This window comes from Labeo rohita, unplaced genomic scaffold (genome assembly GCF_022985175.1).
Source record: "Labeo rohita strain BAU-BD-2019 unplaced genomic scaffold, IGBB_LRoh.1.0 scaffold_273, whole genome shotgun sequence".
In the NCBI taxonomy this organism is placed as follows: Eukaryota; Metazoa; Chordata; class Actinopteri; order Cypriniformes; family Cyprinidae; genus Labeo; species Labeo rohita.
The window spans coordinates 1-18,368 of NW_026129023.1; the positions used below are offsets into that span (position 1 = coordinate 1).

Sequence of the window (18,368 nt, forward strand, 5' to 3'; positions counted from 1 at the left end):
AACATTTATTTGTAAAAACCCTTTGTTATCCCATTTTAAAATCTCGTTCTACCAAACCTTTGATGTTTTGTAAAGCTATAGCTTTATGGAGAGGGATAGCAGGAAATATATAATATTACATTAATGAATAATATTTGCATGATTAATAAGGGATCTATAATGTCTAAAGTACACACATTTGCAGCTCACAATCACGCAAACATTAAATAAGCTACATTTATGTACTGGATGCACTTAATTTAGTTGACAAATGCCCATATGGATGGAAAAATTTTGGAGTCCGATGCTACAAGTTCTTCCAAGAGACAGTTAACTGGATCACAGCAGAGGTAATGTGCTAGTTACATGCAATTTTTATTTTTTAAATTTTTAAAACTTTCTTTACTGTGAAAAAATAAAGCAGAAAGCTGATATGTAGAGCAGATTAAAAAAATACTTTGTGCTTTATGCTAAAGATTATATTTTTTACTGACAATAAAAAATCTGTCTATTTAGAGAAACTGTCAAACTCTTGGTGCAAATCTAGCATCTGTGCACAGTAAACTGGAAAACGATTTTCTCCTGAGTCTGTTGCCTTCTTCTTCCACACAATGTTGGGCTGGTGCTCATGATGGTGAACAAGTAAGTGAAGTTTGATCCTTTGCTGGTCCTTTGCTGATCTCTCCCTATCTTTCTCTTTAATTGTGCTGCCTACAGAGACCTACTACCTTGCCTAGAATCAAATTTCTGCTTTAAACATAAATATGGTTTGACTTAATTAGCTGCTTACTGGATCTTGAGTACAGCAGTACACTCTTTAAAATCAGTCTCTTCACTCATTAGGAAAAACAGTGGTTGTGGAGTGATGGAACTGCGTATGACTATACCAACTGGTGCCATGGAGAACCTAATGGTGGCGGTTCTGAGAACTGTGTGGAGATCAACTGGACCTGTAAGAATGGAGTTGTTTTTTGGGGGGGAATCATTTCAGTAATAACAATCCAATACTTTATTATACAGTAACATGAAATGTTAGGTTTCTTATATAGAACATTGTTTTATTTTGATTCTACCACCACTCTAATGATCAGAATAACTTATTTCACTTTTCCACCCTACAGCTAACTATTGCTGGAATGATAAAAGCTGTTCCTCTTCACTAAGCTATGTTTGTGCTACAGACCTGTGAGATCATGTGCAGTCATCCTGCCCCACCGTTACTTTGATCTACTACATTATTCTGAAATTAAGCTTCACTTAAATCTCTTCTCAATATGAAACACTCCTAAAATAAAATAAATCAAAATAAAATTAATAAAAGCATTGATACAGGAAATCTTGTATGTTGTGGAGTTATTGTGTAAAAAAACAAGTATATTTCATACCAAGGTTGGCCCCATGAGACTTTGCACAAATTATGGGAGTAATTTCTGTTCAGAAAAGTTTGTTCTATCAAACCAATAATAAGCATTTTCAAAAACTGGGCACAATGAGATGACATTACTCTACTCACCCTTCAACCACTATCACATTATTAATTGTGAGAAACCTCTGTAAATTATTAAGTGTGTGAATGAACTGCCTACATGAATCAAACTGACACTCAAACAGTTTTAGACAGGGATTCAATTCACTATTCTGGCATTGCTATATGCTAAAAAAAACATAAAGGACAAGACTGCTAAAATTTGATTAGAGAAAATTATTTATTAGTAGTTTAATATTTCACAGGGGTCATGCCCAGATTAAATTTTAAACCTTCCTACAGTGAAAAAGTCCATCCCTTGTTGTCCTCTAACATCAAAATTCACTGAAATATTTATAACAAGTGTGACTTTATTTTTAAAAACATGTTGCCTTTTTTAGTCATGTCCATGCTATTCTGATTAAGTACAAAAAAGCTACAAAGTTCAAAACTTTTTCAGTCTAAAAAGACCAAAGACCACTGAAGGTTAAGGACAGAAGGAACTCCATTCATAATACCAAATAAAAGAAAACTAAGACTACAGTATGTATTCCCTTGCACAACACTGTTAAGTGTTTAAAAAAGCCACAAACACTCTCTGGTTCAGGGTCATTTTATTCATATATGCAGATCATACGCATAAAATAATTAACTTCAGTAAGCATTAACATATTTTTCCTCAAGAAAAATAAAACTGACTACATTCCAAGAGTAACAAACCACTAAAAAACATGGAGTGAGCCTGTGGACGTCTTTATGTTTTTTTGTTATGTATTTTGTTATCACTTGAGCAATAACTCTTTTCACTGCCGTTAATGGGAATCATAAGCTTTTTATTTGCCTGTTTCTGTGGCACAATTGCATATAGCAACTACAGAACGAGCAAGGATGTTTCATTACTAAAGCATTTGTTTTTAGGCACTTCAATCAAAGGCCAAGGTAGTAACTAGAGATTTTAGACTACAACTGCTCAATCAAATACACTCTAAAATGAAAGCAACCGCATAAAAGCATCCTTGAGGTCCTACAAATGATGAAGAACACAAACACGGATCAAAAACATTCCCTTGTGTACAGAAATAAAAATGTGCATTACAATTCCTTTGCTGTAAATATTAACATTGCATTGACTCGACACAGAAAAAAAGACATTTGATATCCACATAATAAGAATAAAGACACACATTATCCTTCATTTAAAGTGAGTGGAGATTATAAAAGACAAAATCTTAAAACAGAATACGACAGACAGAAAATCTTAAACAGACACTAAACGATAAACAACTGACGTTGTCAGTATTTCCCAACATATAGATAAGCTATACAGGAAAAAAACAGAGGTCAGAAAGTACACAGAAATACTGCAAAGGGATTTCAAGTCAAGAAATGACTGACAACCCTACATAAGTAATAAATTCCATGGACCAAACAATAAATATCTGTTTGTTTTGACCATTATAGTCGATGAAACATGGCCAAATAGTCTTTGGCTCACTCAGTAACAAACAGTAAGGGAATGTGCAAAGAAGGAACAGAACGCCCACCTTAAGCCAAATTAAAATACAAAGATGATATAATACATTCACAGCGTGTTCAACTCGGAACGGTCATAACATTTTAGAGACCTTAAACAACTTGACGTGCATTAAGATTATAACACGAAAATTAGCAGGGTCCTTTCTACATTGCATGTAAACTATTATGCTACAGTGAAATTGCATTGCACTTTTGTGTTCAAAGAGAAACCGATTACATTAATTACAAAAGCAAATAGAGAAGCGGAGCAAAACATTTTAAGATTAGAATGTGATCTATCATCTAACTGTCCAGTCCATCAAGGAACTCTCCTTCAATGATGTGCTCTAGGCGTTTCATGACCTGATCGCTGCTGGGTGGCGGGTAGTCTGCTGTGTATTGTGGGAGGTGCGTGGAAGAGCCATTAAAAGAGCAGCAAAGGGTGCTGAAGAACGGCACGAGATCCACGATAGAACAGAGGGAATGTAGTGTGAGCAGAGGAAACTCCACTCGATCCGTGCTTGACTCTCCCGCTGTTCCATTCAGTTCCTTAACACACATTCAGATATGTGAAAAAGCACCAACTTTACTGGTTCACAGATACATTAAAGCATGTGTTCATGCGTGTGGAGATCTTACCCCATAGCGTCGGTTTATTCCATCCAGTATCCTAACAATATGAGGTTTACACTCTTGCTCGCCTTCCAACAGAGTGTTTCCTGGTCCATCATAATGGTCGACATCTACTTCAGGAATGAAAGCCCAGCGATACCTGCATAACAATAATTAAATAAATAAATAAAGGTCAGTCCTTTTATGGTGTTAATCGGATCAAAGGTCATTTTTATTGGGTCAGGCATTAAAGGTCACCCAGAAGTAAGAGGGTACCTACTGATCTATTACTGACAGCTGCCAATGTTGAGGCAACCATGACAGTCCACTAAGGTTAAAAATGTCAAAAGACCAAATAAAGAGTTACCCATGAGCTGTAATATTAATAGAAGATGTACCTTAAAGGATTAGTTCACCCAAAAATGAAAATTCTGTCATCAATTACTCACCCTCATGTCGTTACAAACCCATAAGACCTCTGTTTATCTTCGGAAAACAAATTAAGATATTTTTTGATGAAATCAGAGAGCTTTCTGACCCTGCATAGAAAGCAATACAACTACCATGTTCAAGGCTTAGAAAGGTAGTAAGGACATTGTTAAAACAGTCCATGTGACATCAGTGGTTCAACCATAATGTTATGAAGCTATGCGGATACTTTTTGTGATCAAAAACAAAATAAATGATTTTATTCAACAATTTCTTATTTTCTGTGTCAGTCTTTGATGCATGTTCATGAGAGTACATTGATGCATTCGTGTGGTGCTACTGATGCAGGAGCTGGCGTTCTCGTAGCTTCATAAAATTATGGTTGAACCACTGATTTCACATGGACTGGTTTATGTCCTATATGGATGTCCTTAGTACCTTTCTGGGCCTTGAACATGTCAGCTGTGTTGCTATCTATGCAGGGTCAGAGAGCTCTCGGATTTCATCAAAAATTTCTTAATTTGTGTTCTGAAGATGAACAAAGGTCTTACAAGTCTAACTATCCCTTTAAATAAAAGGTCTTAGGTGCATAAAGAAAAAACTACAGTAATGAAATTCTTTCATATACAGATCAGTGTATAGTCCGTATGAATTGTGTGCTATATTTCAAGTCTGAAATATTTGCTGACAGATGATTTAGAATAGCACACAGTCATATGAACTTGAATGGCGATTTTCATACTTATTTTGGCAGTAAAAATCATATCCATTTTCACTGGATGGAAAATGGTGGCTTTAAAAGATGTGAGGGCAAGTAAATGATGATAGAATTGTAATTCTTGGCTGAATTAACACTTTAAGTCTTACATACACTACCATTTGAAAGTCTGGGGTTGATAAGACTTTAAATGTTTTTTTTTTAAATTAGTGTCTTATGCTCACCAAAGCTGCATATATAAAAAATCAGAAATACTGTATGTATTATTGCAATTTAAAATATTTTAAAATGTATTTTATTCCTGTGATGGCTTAACTGAATTTTCAATTGTCATTACTGGTGTATACTTTGCAGTGTCACATGATCCTTCAGAAATCATTCCAATATGCTGATTTGGAGCTCAAGAAACATTTATTATTGTTATCAATATTGAAAATATATATATATTTTTTTGTGAAAATGGTGATACATTTTAATTTCATGATTATCTGATTAATAGAAACTTCAAAATTGTTTGATTTTCAGTTATTTTAAAATGTATTCACTGTCATTTTGAATCCACTGAATTCATTCTTGCTCAATAAAAGTATCAAATCTTACTGACCCCCAAAAAGCTAAACTGCAGTGACATTGGAAAATGTCCAACCACTGCTTCTGTCCTTAAAGGAGAAGTCCATTTCCAGAACAACAATTTACAAATAATTTACTCACCCCCTTGTCATCCAAGATGTTCATGTTTTTCTTTCTTCAGTCGTAAAGAAATTATGTTTTTTTGAGGAAAACATTTCAGCATTTTTCTCCATATAATGGACTGATATGGTCCCCCGATTTTGAACTTTTAAAATGCAGTTTCAAATGATCCCAAATGTGGTTGTAAACTATCCCGATTGTTTTTCGATATACTCTAACTGTCTTGAGTCAGAATACACAGAGTTCATGGAGAGAAAGGCAAGACGAGCGTTTGAGATTATTTGAGAAGTATTTAAATTGTATTATTTTTATGAAAATAACCGATTGTTTCGCTAGATAAGACCCTTCTTCCTCGCATTTGGGACTGTTTGAAGCCGCAGTTAAACTGCATTTTGGAAGTTCAAAATCAGGGCACCATATGGAGAAAAATGCAGAAATGTTTTCTTCAAAAAACATAATTTCTTTACGACTGAAGAAAGAAAGACATGAACATCTTGGATGACAAGGGGGTGAGTACATTATATGTGAATCTTTGTTTTGGAAGTGGATTTCTTTAAGAAGTTTAAGTAAACTAAATTTTGACAATTCCTAAAAATTCTTTGTTATTGTTAATTGATCACTGATATGGCAAGAATAAATAGTGCTAAACATGTGCACACACAGCTCATTGGAGTCTTACATTTGAAACAGAGGCATTTGCTCAGGAGGGAACGACACAGCAGTGTCCAGGAACTTGCAGGCTGACAGGTACATGTCTAGCTCTGCCTGAGAGAAGAGCAGACCATTCTTGTCATTGCCACCCCGCAATTTACTCCTGAAACAGAAAGATGCATATATGTTTTTTTTAATGAATTAACAAAATATATACTAGCAGCATTTTTTAATAAGGAAGACTCACTTTGAAACTTCTTTATCGTCCAGCAGTGTCTTCTCAAGGCGGTTAAAAATGCGTATCTGAAATATATATTCAAACTGCACTCAACCAAAGTAGAAAGAACATCTAAAACACCTGACGACGCTTTTGAACACAATCAAATAACAAACACTCTTAGTGAAGAGAGTACCACTGGCATATTTCTTACCAGCTCAGTGACCATGATTGGCCACAGAGAGGTGAGATGTTGTGGCGAAATCCTCAACAGGAGAACACGGAACATGAGGAACATCTGAGCTGACACTGATGGGTTCTGTCCCACACGCAGGTTCTCTGTTAGACGCTCTAGAATATATTAGGTAAAGAATGTTTTAGCTGGATAATTTCCTATTCTACATTACTAACCTACATTTGTTTTCCATACAGACTGAGTGATACCTTGTATGAGAGGCAAGTAGAAATGGTACTGGTCATTCTCTCCACTAAACATGGCAAAAGCCTGTCTTTTCAGTAACATGGGCTTCTGCTCGGCGCTGTTGAAGAGCTTCAAAGAACTGCTCTGCATGCCTGCATATGGTACATGAACACACAATATAGGTCGATACAATTATCATAAAACAAATAACTAATGTAAAAGAATGTAATTATACTCACTCATTAAGTCTTTGAACATTGTCTTCTCATGAGTCAGAAGGTGGTCTATGATGGATCTCCAACTGAAGCAGAATATGTGTTTAGAGGCTATAACATCAAACTAGTGATTTTGTTGTTTATTTGGTCAAAAATACATTTAAAATTGTAATATTGCAAAATATTATTACAATTTAAATGTGTTTTTTATTTTAATATAGTTTTAAATATTATTTATTCCTGTGAAGGCAAAGATGAATTTTCAGCAGTCACATAATCCTTCAGAAAGTATTCTAATATGCTGATTTGGTGCTCAATAAACATCTCACATTGTTATCCATGTTGAAAACAGTTTTTGCTGCTTAATATTTTTGTGGAAACTGTGATACACCATCATTCAAACCTTTGGGGTAAGTTAGATTAATAAAAAAATAGTACTGACTACCTTTATTCAGCAAGGATGTATTATATTGAACAAAAGTGACATTAAGGACGTTTATAATGTTATAAAGGATAGCTATTTTAAATAGATGATGTTTTTGTTTTAATTTCTATTCATCAAATAATTTTGAAAATCTTTCCACAAAAAATATTTGCAGCAAAAACTATTTTTAACATTGGTAATGATTAGAACCACTATTAATAATTGAGTACCCATAATAATTGAGTACCAAATCAGAATATTAAAATTAATTCTGAAAGATCATGTGACTGGAAAAACGGCTTCTAAAAATTCAGCTTTGCTATTGTAGAAATAAATACAATTATTTTTTTTTTTTTTTTTACTGTATTTTTGATCAAATAATTGCTGCCTTGGTGAGCACTGAGCATTTGACTGGTAGCATATATAGGCCAGCCAATTAATTTGACCAATATTTGACAATTTTGGCATTATCAAGTTAATTTAATTTAGAGTGTTGTGTAGATGTCCATCTTACTGGCAGGAACATGTGGATTCCATTGTGAAAAACATTGGGTCCATGAAGAGTTCCAGCACCTCTTTCTTCCACGCTCGCTTAGTGTAGGCATATCCACTCAGACTGCTCAACAGCTGAGCACCCGCACAGAAACTAGGCATGTTATAGGCACTGAGAAACAGAAAGATAGAAATTAAGAAATGAGTAGGAGTTTAAAATAAAAACTGCCATATATTTTTATACATATAGCCACTGCCATTTAACAATAAATAGACCAAAGGTTTTGAATTTAATGAGAAGTCCACTTCCAGAAAAAGAATTTACAGATAATGTACTCACCCCCTTGTCATACAAGATGTTCATGTCTTTCTTTCTTCAGTTGTAAAGTAATTATGTTTTTTAAGGAAAACATTTCAGCATTTTTCTCCATATAGTGGACTGATATAGTGCCCCGGGTTTGAACTTCCAAAATGCAGCTTCAAACAATCCCAATTGTAAAAGATCACAGCTGAGGAAGAAAGGTCTTATCTAGCAAAACGATTGGTTACTTTCATAAAAATAATACAATTTCTATACTTTTTAATGTCAAATGCTCGTCTTGTCTTGCTCTGCCTGAACGCTGTTTTTGATTAAAAAGTATTTAAATTGTGTTTTTTAATTAAAATGACCAATCCTTTCGCTACATAAGACCTTTCTTCCTCGGCTGGAATTGTTTACAACCGCATTTGGGATTGTTTGAAGCCGAATTTAAACTGCATTTTGGAATGCAGTCTATTATATGGAGAAAAATCCTGAAATGTTTTCCTCAAAAACAATTTCTTTACGACTAAAGAAAGAAAGACATGAACATCTTGGACGAAAAGGGGATTAGTAAATTATCTGTAAATCTTTGTTCTGGAAGTGGACTTCTCCTTTAAGTCCTAAGTATTATTTGTTATTATTTGTTATTACTGTCACATGTGTATCATTTCAACTGGAGTGCATCTTTGGCATGCTCACCTGTGATTTTTTAGATAGGGAAAAACATAATACATAAGACGGGAAATAAGAGGCACGGCTTTCTCTTTCTCATCACTGCGATAGACCATGTCCAAAAGAGGAGCCAGAACCTACAAACAATCAGCACAAATGAGAACACACTGTTTACCTCTTGCATTTTCTCCAGAAATTCTTGTCCATTTTTGTAAATCAGGATTATTTAAATTCAAAAAATAGTAGCAATGATATTACACAGCACCCAAGCAGATGGTCACGTTGGTCATGTTGACAGAAGTTAGCCTATTTTCAGGTGCTGCGTAATATCATTGCGCCTGCTGCACCCGAAAATAGAAAAACTCAACTGTTTAACTCCAGGGGAGTTGGAAAATGCCTATTTTCAAAAAAAGTGGTGTGTTTCTTTAATAACAATTAGGCTTTTTTCTTTTTTTCTCTAATATTGCTAGAAATTCTTAAACATATATGGCTATTCAGTTGCAGTCTGGAGCCCTGTGTGTGCATTTCTTAATGTCTTTTACCTCAGCCAGCAGAACCAGAGCTTGCACACTGAATACAGATGGAGCTGAAGATGACACCATAGCATTGCTCTGTCCTGCACACTCTGAGTGAAAAACAAAACAGAGTCCATTTTAAAACTGCCCCTATTTCCAGTAGACAACAGAATTAGGCATTTTTATTATCAGTTTATGTCTGCAATACAGCAATGGGCATTATGCTGAAAGTCTATGAATTTCAGTGTAGGTTTACCTTCAAACTCATTGCCATCATGGTCATCTTCATCTCCCTGAAGACAGACTTGAGGCTGTGCTTTCACTTCCAGGTTACGACTTAGCCAGCTAGTCTGCTCAAGAGATGAGCCAGCTACAGCTCCCACCGCTTCTAGAATGCGCTGGCTCACTTCCTGTTGAGAATACAGTTACTTCAACAGGTTGATAAAGAAATATGACGGGTAATGTTTTTCTCATGCTTAACAATCCAGACATGTCTGTTTAAACTTTCAGTTTTCACTTACTATATCAACACAATACTGTTTTTTCTGTGTTCTTGCTGTACCGGTCTTACCTGCAGTTCTTTAGTATCCCTCTTGTTGTCGATATTGGGAAGTCTATTTACACAGTCATTAAGGATGCTGCAACAGTAAAATAAACAAAAATTGAAGTTTCATAAGATGTTTTACCTTTCAATAATACCTAACAATTGTTTTATGTAATTAACAAGAAATCTCTGTAAGAGTTTTCTTCTTGAAATGTTGCATCCAACAGCTAGGTGGTTTCATACTGGTCTATTTGCATTGGCTGTACTGGCACCAAATGGTGCAAGACAAGTTATGCACCATAGATTAATATTTAGGATTAGGGTTTGGTCAAATAGTGACCTCATTATTTTATTTACCCGAGGAGCAAGAAGTGTCCAGGAGGGGCGAGATTAAGCTGGACAGATTCTCTGAGCAGACAGAGGAGAGGATTGATGTTCTCCTGAAGAGCTTGAGCGGTAAGACTGCAAAAAAAGATCATAGGAGTTTTTCCCATCAACAGTGCACTAGAAATATTCACCTTGTAAAACAATATAGCTGAGGGTGGATCTTCCACTGAACAGTACCTAGCATGAACTTGCATGAACTGGATTGCAACAGTTCACTGGACTTTGGTCATTTTAAAGTAAATGACATCATATGATAGTAAATATAATAAAATATAAGAATGATGTCAACTGAAACGGTTACCTTTGAATGTAGACGTAGCTGAACTGTAGCATTGGAATGTCAACTAAAGTAGTCTTCTGATAAGGAGAACGAGAGTAAACATGATAATACATGATATAGTTATGCAGTTAAACATCTGTGTACGTGTACCTACTTAACCATACTTTGGGGACAAAGCCAGAAGTGAGCTTAGGGTTTTTTGTTTTTTTGTAAAGTTTGTAAAGATTTTTTTAAACTGTAAAAATGCAGAAAGTTTATTCTTAGGACTAAGATATAGTATTTATAACTAGCTGTGTGTAAAAACAATAAATTTGTACATGGAACGTCACCATTTTGAAAGCTACAGTTATAAATACAGTTAAAATATCACATTTAAATTCTTCATATCAGTCGATATTGATAATTATAATGATAAATTTCAAATCTTATATTTCGTTTTAAAGTCCACTTTTTGTTTTTAAAAGTCGTACAAAACAAGACCATTAAATGTTGTTTTAACCTACTTGTTATGGTCAGAACCTGACAAACACTTTATGTTTTTTTAATTCAGTACACTTTCCCAAACATTTTAACTTATCAAAATAAACATCTTAATATAAAAATTAATTTCTTAGTTTCTGCATGTTCTAATGTCTTATATTGTTTCAAATAATGAAACAGGTTTGTGTTGCCTGACTTTAATTGAATAATATTATTTTTTTTGTCTCTTAGAAATGAACATAGTAGAGTAGTAATAGCTTGAGTAAGGATGCAGATATAAATTTGTGTTCATAATCAAACACAGTAACATCTGTAAAAATGGTAATAAACTCATTTTTATATGGTGAAGTTTAATTATTCTGACTGAGTTTTATTAAAACTAACTACTGGTCTTCCATACTAGCACACATTTGGATCATGATGACCGCACCTCAGTACCATGGAAAAATTTAACTACATGGTTTCTATGTATTTGTATGAAAAATATCCCACATTTGTGCCACAATACTATGGTGCAGTTAGTGTTACTCCAGTAAATCTATGGTAAATGATGGTTATTTGTAGATTGAGCCTTCTGAATGTACTGTTGTGCACAATGTTTCTCTTATTTGTCAGCACTGTTTAATCTGCCTTTAAACTACATTAAATCACATACCTATTTGTGTTTTCGCTAATTTCAAGTGCTTCACACTGGATCTCACAGCACTGCTTAGTGCACGCGTGACTGAGACTCATCAGTGAGTAAATGCATCTGCTCTAGTAAGCTTGCACTGCGCTGCCATTTGAACTTTGAGCCAAGTGGATAAACGGTTTGTGTAGCGTGGTTCAAATGAGTAGCACTGTTTCGCTATTTGTGAATTATCATTATATTGAACATTTATTGAACTCTTGATATCCCTTATTCTAGGAAAATAATATTGGGAAGATTAGCGTTATCGTTTTATTGCCCAGCCCTAGCTACAGTAGCTACATATAAATGTGTGTATGCAGTACCTGGTCTCCTTTGATCTGATGGGGTTTCTTCACCACCTCTCTGATGAGCTGCAGTATGGTGTCTGTACGGAGTGTGTTTAGTGCCTTCACTAGGTCCACCAGCGTCATTTGAGAATCACTAGCATCTGGTAAAATCTATGCATGCATACACAAACACACACCAAATTTAAAAACAAAAATCCAGAGGCATACTGGATGACAATGTCATTTTTGCATTCTGATATCTACTGTTCACCTTGTTTCGGGAACGTCTTTTGCGACTCTTCCTGCTACTCCATACAGCGCCCACAGAGGCCATGACCTGCACCCCAAACTGTTGAGTCAGCGGCATTAAGAACTCCAGAACCTTTTGCCTCAAGATCTACAGAAAACAAAAACACAGGACTGGTACCACTAAGCAGACAACAACACAGTATCATCTTTAAGTAAACTTAATGGGGTCATCGGATGCCCATTTTCCAAGTTGTGATGATTTTTTAGGGTCTTAATGAAAAGTCTATAATATACTTTGGTTAAAAATTCTCAATAGTTGTATAAAACAACACCCTTTTTACCTTGTCAAAATGAGCTCTGCAAAAAATAATCTCATTGTTCCTTTAAATGCAAATGAGCTCTGCTCGCCCCACCCCTCTCTACTCTCTGCTGCTCTGAGAGAGCCGCATTTAGCCGCGAAACTTGCTAACTAGCACGTTATTAGGAAAGGTGATTGCAGAGATTCTTCATAAAACCTTATACTCTCTTCTGCTGTAAGTGAAGCTGGATCACGAATGATTTGCGTGAACATAGATGCATTTATCTAGATCGGGAGGTGCATTCCCTTCACAAACAAACGTAATCCACTGCATCTTTAGCGGCTCAGACGTCGGGAGTAAATGACGATCACTATGTTCATTATTACATCTAGCAACACAACACCTCAATCGCTCAATGTGAGATATTCTTGTCTAACTTACATCCCTGCTCCGGCATCGAAACAATGGAGGTCTGACTTTTACAGCTGATCTGAGGTAAGACGCTCCTGTCAATCAACTATCGTGGGAGCGGCCTCTGTTGGTGTGACCCCACACTGACAGGCATCTGATAATGGCTCGATTTGAAAAAGGGAATATTATTTTTACAGATTAATTAAAACCACTGCATGGATTTTTATCATTATAAGGTAGATGTGTACATACACTGCCAACATACATTAATGTGCAAACACAACATGTAAAAGTGAAGTTTGCATCCGATGACCCCTTTAATGGTTGTTTTTGTTTACTGCAAGCATCAGATATACCTTTGTGCCTTTAAAATATACAGAGGTGGGTGAGGCTCTGCTGCCATGGATGGAGTCACAGCCCTTGATCACACCCCAGAGTAAGGCCATGCTGCTAATCATGTGTGGAAACTCCTCCAGAATAGCATTGCTAGCATTTCGTAGGTCTGGAACATCACATCCCACAATCGTCTACAAAACAAACGAAACAAAACAAAAAAACCCAAAAAAAAACCAAACAATTGTATTATAACATGAGTCACATTAGTGTTTTGAAGCTTTCTTATTTACCAACATGTTCAGTGGCAATCCTGGCATTTTTGATGCCCATGGCAAGATCAGACTTGTTTGCAACTACAACTGTATGTCAGTGGATGTATATTTAGGAAAAAGGAAGTAGTTGGTTGAATTTTATGATGTGATTCATTTACACTGACAGTGCTGCACCAAAGACAGCTACTAGCAAGACAGTTAATTAGTGACCTTCAAAAATGTAATCATTATCAGTGTGAATGGATGACACAGCAGAAATTTGGCTCCCCAGGATAATGTCCAAGTCACCTATGCCAGGATCCTCCACTATTTGCTTTAGCAGGTGCCTGTATGTCTTACCTTCTTGTGGTCTAGAAGACAGTAGTGTGTGATAGTGGTCAGTCCTTCCAGTAGTGTCAGAGGATAGTCAGGCGCTATGTTTTCCCTCTTTAGGGTGCCACTAAAAAGAAATATGCACACAATTAAATCTATAGTTGCAATAAAACAACAAAAAGTATCAAATAACCCACTCTCACACAAACGCAAACAACCACAGACATTACTTATGTCGTTAAATCAATGCATCGCAATTCGTGGATTGATTCTGAGATTTTCCAGTTGCATTGTGATTCTCTCTGGAATTTATTCTGAGCTTAGTTTTTAACAGCAGATGGCGCTCTAATCTAGCTCTTTTTTTTTTTTAAAGATTTATTTTTGCCATTTATGCTTTTGTTTAGATGGGACAGTGTAGTTTGACAGGGAGCGAAGTGGGAGTGAGAGAGAGAGAACGGGGTGGGATCGAGAAAGGTCCACAAACTGGGATTTGAACTCGGGACGCCCACAGTGAAATGGTGCTATTTAACACACACTCAAATGCTTACAACGAAGAGTTCTCAAGAGCGTCATGATAATTAACGTAATTATTGTAATGGTTTTATGACGCAAGATTAATGTAAACAGAGCCCACTGTAAACAATTCACTTCAACATTTTCAAACTTTCTGAATTATTATTTTAGCTTCAGGAGTGTGTAAGGAACAGGAAGCAAGCAGAGTATGGCTGTTTCTAAAGCATGCAGTGCCATCTGCTGTTAAAAGCTAAGCTCAGGATTGATTTGAGAGAATTGTGATGCACTGAGAAAACCTCAGAATTGATGCAGAATCATTTCTTTGATTTATCATCATAACCCAAATACTTACTTGTGTGAAGCTTTGGTTCCATCATGCTCATGCTGTTTAACAAGTTCATCCAGGTTCCTGCAAATCTGGGCAATTATGGGTGATACAATGATGGCCAGTGATCGTCCTAAATACGGCAACACTTCACATAGCAGTGTCACCCAGGCTGGGTGCATGGCACAGCCATATTGAGGGTGCAAAGCTCGGGCTGCTGCCGACACAAACATGCCCTGAGCGGTGATAGGCTGACTGGCTACATAACGCACTGCTTTGATGGACTGCTGGAACATAATAGCTGTCTGCCACTCTCGAGCCAGGGCTGAAGATGGTGGTTCTGCACGTCGCTGTGAGTTGGAATTGCTTTGATCGTGATCTTGTGCTTTGATGTGTGGTGGACACACATGGTGCTCCAATACAATAAGAACCTTCAGAAGCTTCAGCAGAGCAATCTGAAGTGGGTGCTCAGCCCAGATCCCATCCCGGCCAAAGTTGATCAGACTCTCTTCTGAGATCTCCCCTTCATCTCCTTGGTCTTCTTCAGGCAATGTGCGCTGATCTGACCGATCAGTTCTCTGGCAGACGTACATTGAGGCGGAAAGCGTTAGAAGGATGTACTGCTGCACTTTGTAGCCCCAAAGAAGGTTGCGCACCGCCTCCAGGCTAGTTCCCTTTGCTTCCCCGATTTGAGATTGCTGGGCCACATTCACCAACTGGATCATCAACTCTGTCAGCACCTCCACGCTTTTCACCTGGGCCTCCCGATTGGCCTGGAGTTGGCGAGTGGGAACGCTAGCATAGGAGGGATAGTGAGAGCGGAGATAACGCATGCAGAGGCAGGTGAGTAGCTCTAGCAGGAGAGTTGGTGGAGAAGAAGGAGAAGATGGTGAATGGAGAGGAGAAGATGCTGGCTGGGATGGGTCAGGAGTAGCTCCACTTGGTGGAGTTGAGGTCTGTAATCGCCCATAGAAGCTACCACCGTCCTGAGCCTGACGGTGCCTCTGCAGAAGGTTTTGGATGAGGTTGAGATGGGCAATGGAGCTGCAGTCCAGAGAAGTGCTGGAGAGAGCCTCCACAAATGGCCCTGCACTTGTCCGAAGGATGGTCTCTAAAATAGTGAAGGCATAGAGAATTCGGCTGCTCTCGTACTGCTGCTTATAGAGCAGAACATGGCGGAACAGTGAATCCACTGCCTCACGTTTCTCCCGCTGTCGCTTCAGCAACCGAGACTTGGCCATGGCCTCCAACTGCCCATCATCTTCATCACTTGAGAGCGAATCCGAAACCTGCGTGCGTTCTGAATCCACCCTATGCAGACCATTGGCCACACCCTCCACCTCTACGCTACCATCGTCATGGCGCTGTAAGTAAGGGGCGGAGCTTGAGCTGGAGTTTTCAGTGGAGTTCTGAGCACCACTAGTGTCTGCAGATTCAGTGTGTTCACTTTCCTCTTCTTCCTCTACCTCTTCATCCTCTCCCTCAGTCTCTTCGCTCTCACTCCTTGATATTGTTGGGGAATCTGCCGGTGTTAGTTCTGGATCTCGTTCCAACTCTGCCCACAGTGCTTCACGGTCTACTATAGTGATGCGCTTGACAAGGCTTTCTTCTGTTTGACAACCTGAAGTCATGTTGTCTCCAGAACTTTTTGTGATGGATCTGTCTCTCCAGGTCAGCACCTTTAAATTACCTAAATCACATATAGAGTTGAATCAGACCCCACAACAAGAACAAAAATAAAGTCTTGCTATTGCTTTCAGTCTTGAACATTATTTGTGCAAATTGCTATATTGATTATTTTAGATATTTGGTATGATTCTTTAGGGTCTTTGTGAAATGTCTGCAACATAATTAGTTAAAATTCCTCAATGGTTGTTTAAAACAACCTTGTCAAAAACAGCTCTGTTCACAGCGACCCATTTCAGTGCATGTCTCTTTAAATGATAATGAGCTGTTGCTCACCCCACCCCTCTCTTCCATTTTTTGTGTATTCGGTGGTGTGTTACCATCAAAAACAAGACGCATATGTTCACTTTTACATCCAACTACTAAACACCTGCATTGCTTATAAGACGTTGTTGCTACAGCTGCTCAAGCACAGAGAAAATGGCGGACGGCAGACAGCGTACAACTGGCTGAGGGCAAAACATATGCTAATAAGGGACAGTCCGTCAGCAGTCGTAGGCGGAGCCCAAGCAGTATGACATCATACTGGTCATAAAATCAAAACGGCTTGATAACTGAAACTGTTTAGGTTTGTTGGGGATTTATCATTGTAGGGTGGTCCGCACACTAAGACATTTATATGCAAACACCATGTAAAAGTGAATTTTGGATTCAATGTTCCTTTTAACTTCCAACCTGAAGCATATGTATCACTTTGTCTAGTGATCTAATATGTGTGTTTTTCTGTGTTTTGATTCCGTACCAGCAGAGAGATTCTGTTTGACGCTTTGTATGGGTGACCTCTGTGTTCTCGGGTCCAATAGTAAGAGCAGCACTGGTTCCAAGATACGGACCACATCATTGAGAGAGAGAGCCCGCACCAACCAGTTCTGTGCTGCGGCACTAACACTACCATCCTGATTGTTCAAAGTATCTAGGACCACAAACAAAGACCTGAGAAAACAGAAAGATACAGTGAACACTTGAGTATATGTCACAAAAATATGGCAGAATATTACTGATTTTAAAATTAGATTAGAAATATGTATATGACTTGTCAAAGGAGCGGTTGAGAGATGTGCTGCGATTGGTCTGGATCTCTCGCGTCAGGTGCCACAAAACTGAGAACCTGTGGAGCGCCTCCAGACACACAACCTAACACAAATACACATACACAGTTTAATAAATGCTTATGAGTGTGTGTAGATGTAGTAAATAAGAGAAATGCAATACCTTGTCTCCACTGACTAAACCCAAGCAGATGATGTCCTCACAGATGGATGAAGATGGAGCCAAGCAGTGAAGTCGATAGAAGAGCTCCACACAAGATACGTGATGCTCTCTACGCTCTGTGTCCAGCTGAGCCCATAAAACCTGAGATACACGCTACAAAAGAAATGAGAATAACCAGTCACATTAAAGAAGATCACTCTTCATTTTTGTTACAAAAAGGCAGATATTTTCTATGTAGATGACAGACATGCAAGTACAGCACCGATCTACTTGAACAGAGAAAGACTGAAACCTTAAAATATGTTATTACAACCGTCAAAATTAAGATTTAATAATGTATGTCAAATTGGCACTAAAACTGTACATAATGGTAGCATAAACATTGTTTGTTTAGCTCAAATCTTGCTAGTTCGGCTAGTCTAGCTAACAAGCATGCACCTTCTATACAGGATAAAAGGAAAATAGGAGATACCTCTACTAAAATGGCAATTGCCTCTTTTAACTGAAATGCAGGACTTCCATATATACAGACAGACAGATAGATAGATAGATAGATAGATCTGTTACTTATAATGTATATTACCAAGTAAAAGTCTGTGGAATCCTCCAGAGTTTTGAGAACAGCTGGGTAGATTGGAGGCAGGGTGACCATTTGCAGCTGTCCGCTGAGTGGGTTCGCATCCGAGTTCTTATAACGTTGATTTTTATCCTGAATGACGAGCGCTAAAGACTGAGAGTGATTGATCAGCTCCAGCAAAGAGGAGATGGCAACATGTTGCACCTACAAAC

The 18,368-nt window shown here is 37.5% G+C and overlaps 1 protein-coding gene and 1 pseudogene across 1 annotated transcript in view; one reads left to right on the forward strand and one right to left on the reverse strand.

Annotated features, from left to right (window-relative positions):
- Positions 1-211: 211 nt before the first annotated feature.
- LOC127159991 (ladderlectin-like) lies at positions 212-1,307 on the forward strand (annotated as a pseudogene).
- Positions 1,308-2,682: 1,375 nt separating this feature from the next.
- dop1b (DOP1 leucine zipper like protein B) overlaps positions 2,683-18,368 on the reverse strand; it is a 29,586-nt gene continuing 13,900 nt past the window's right edge. The window contains exons 17-39 of the mRNA XM_051102688.1: positions 18,163-18,360; positions 17,580-17,732; positions 17,401-17,501; positions 17,110-17,300; positions 14,709-16,371; positions 13,871-13,970; positions 13,280-13,450; positions 12,236-12,361; positions 12,001-12,135; positions 10,549-10,604; positions 10,218-10,322; positions 9,888-9,954; positions 9,573-9,726; positions 9,344-9,426; positions 8,829-8,938; positions 7,851-8,000; positions 6,937-6,998; positions 6,721-6,849; positions 6,491-6,627; positions 6,307-6,362; positions 6,088-6,222; positions 3,599-3,731; positions 2,683-3,508 (exon numbers count right to left, since the gene is read on the reverse strand). Coding sequence (XP_050958645.1) covers positions 3,263-3,508; positions 3,599-3,731; positions 6,088-6,222; positions 6,307-6,362; positions 6,491-6,627; positions 6,721-6,849; positions 6,937-6,998; positions 7,851-8,000; positions 8,829-8,938; positions 9,344-9,426; positions 9,573-9,726; positions 9,888-9,954; positions 10,218-10,322; positions 10,549-10,604; positions 12,001-12,135; positions 12,236-12,361; positions 13,280-13,450; positions 13,871-13,970; positions 14,709-16,371; positions 17,110-17,300; positions 17,401-17,501; positions 17,580-17,732; positions 18,163-18,360 — 4,461 coding nt within the window. The 3' untranslated portion in view covers positions 2,683-3,262. The remainder of the gene's footprint in view (positions 3,509-3,598; positions 3,732-6,087; positions 6,223-6,306; positions 6,363-6,490; positions 6,628-6,720; positions 6,850-6,936; positions 6,999-7,850; positions 8,001-8,828; positions 8,939-9,343; positions 9,427-9,572; positions 9,727-9,887; positions 9,955-10,217; positions 10,323-10,548; positions 10,605-12,000; positions 12,136-12,235; positions 12,362-13,279; positions 13,451-13,870; positions 13,971-14,708; positions 16,372-17,109; positions 17,301-17,400; positions 17,502-17,579; positions 17,733-18,162; positions 18,361-18,368) is intronic.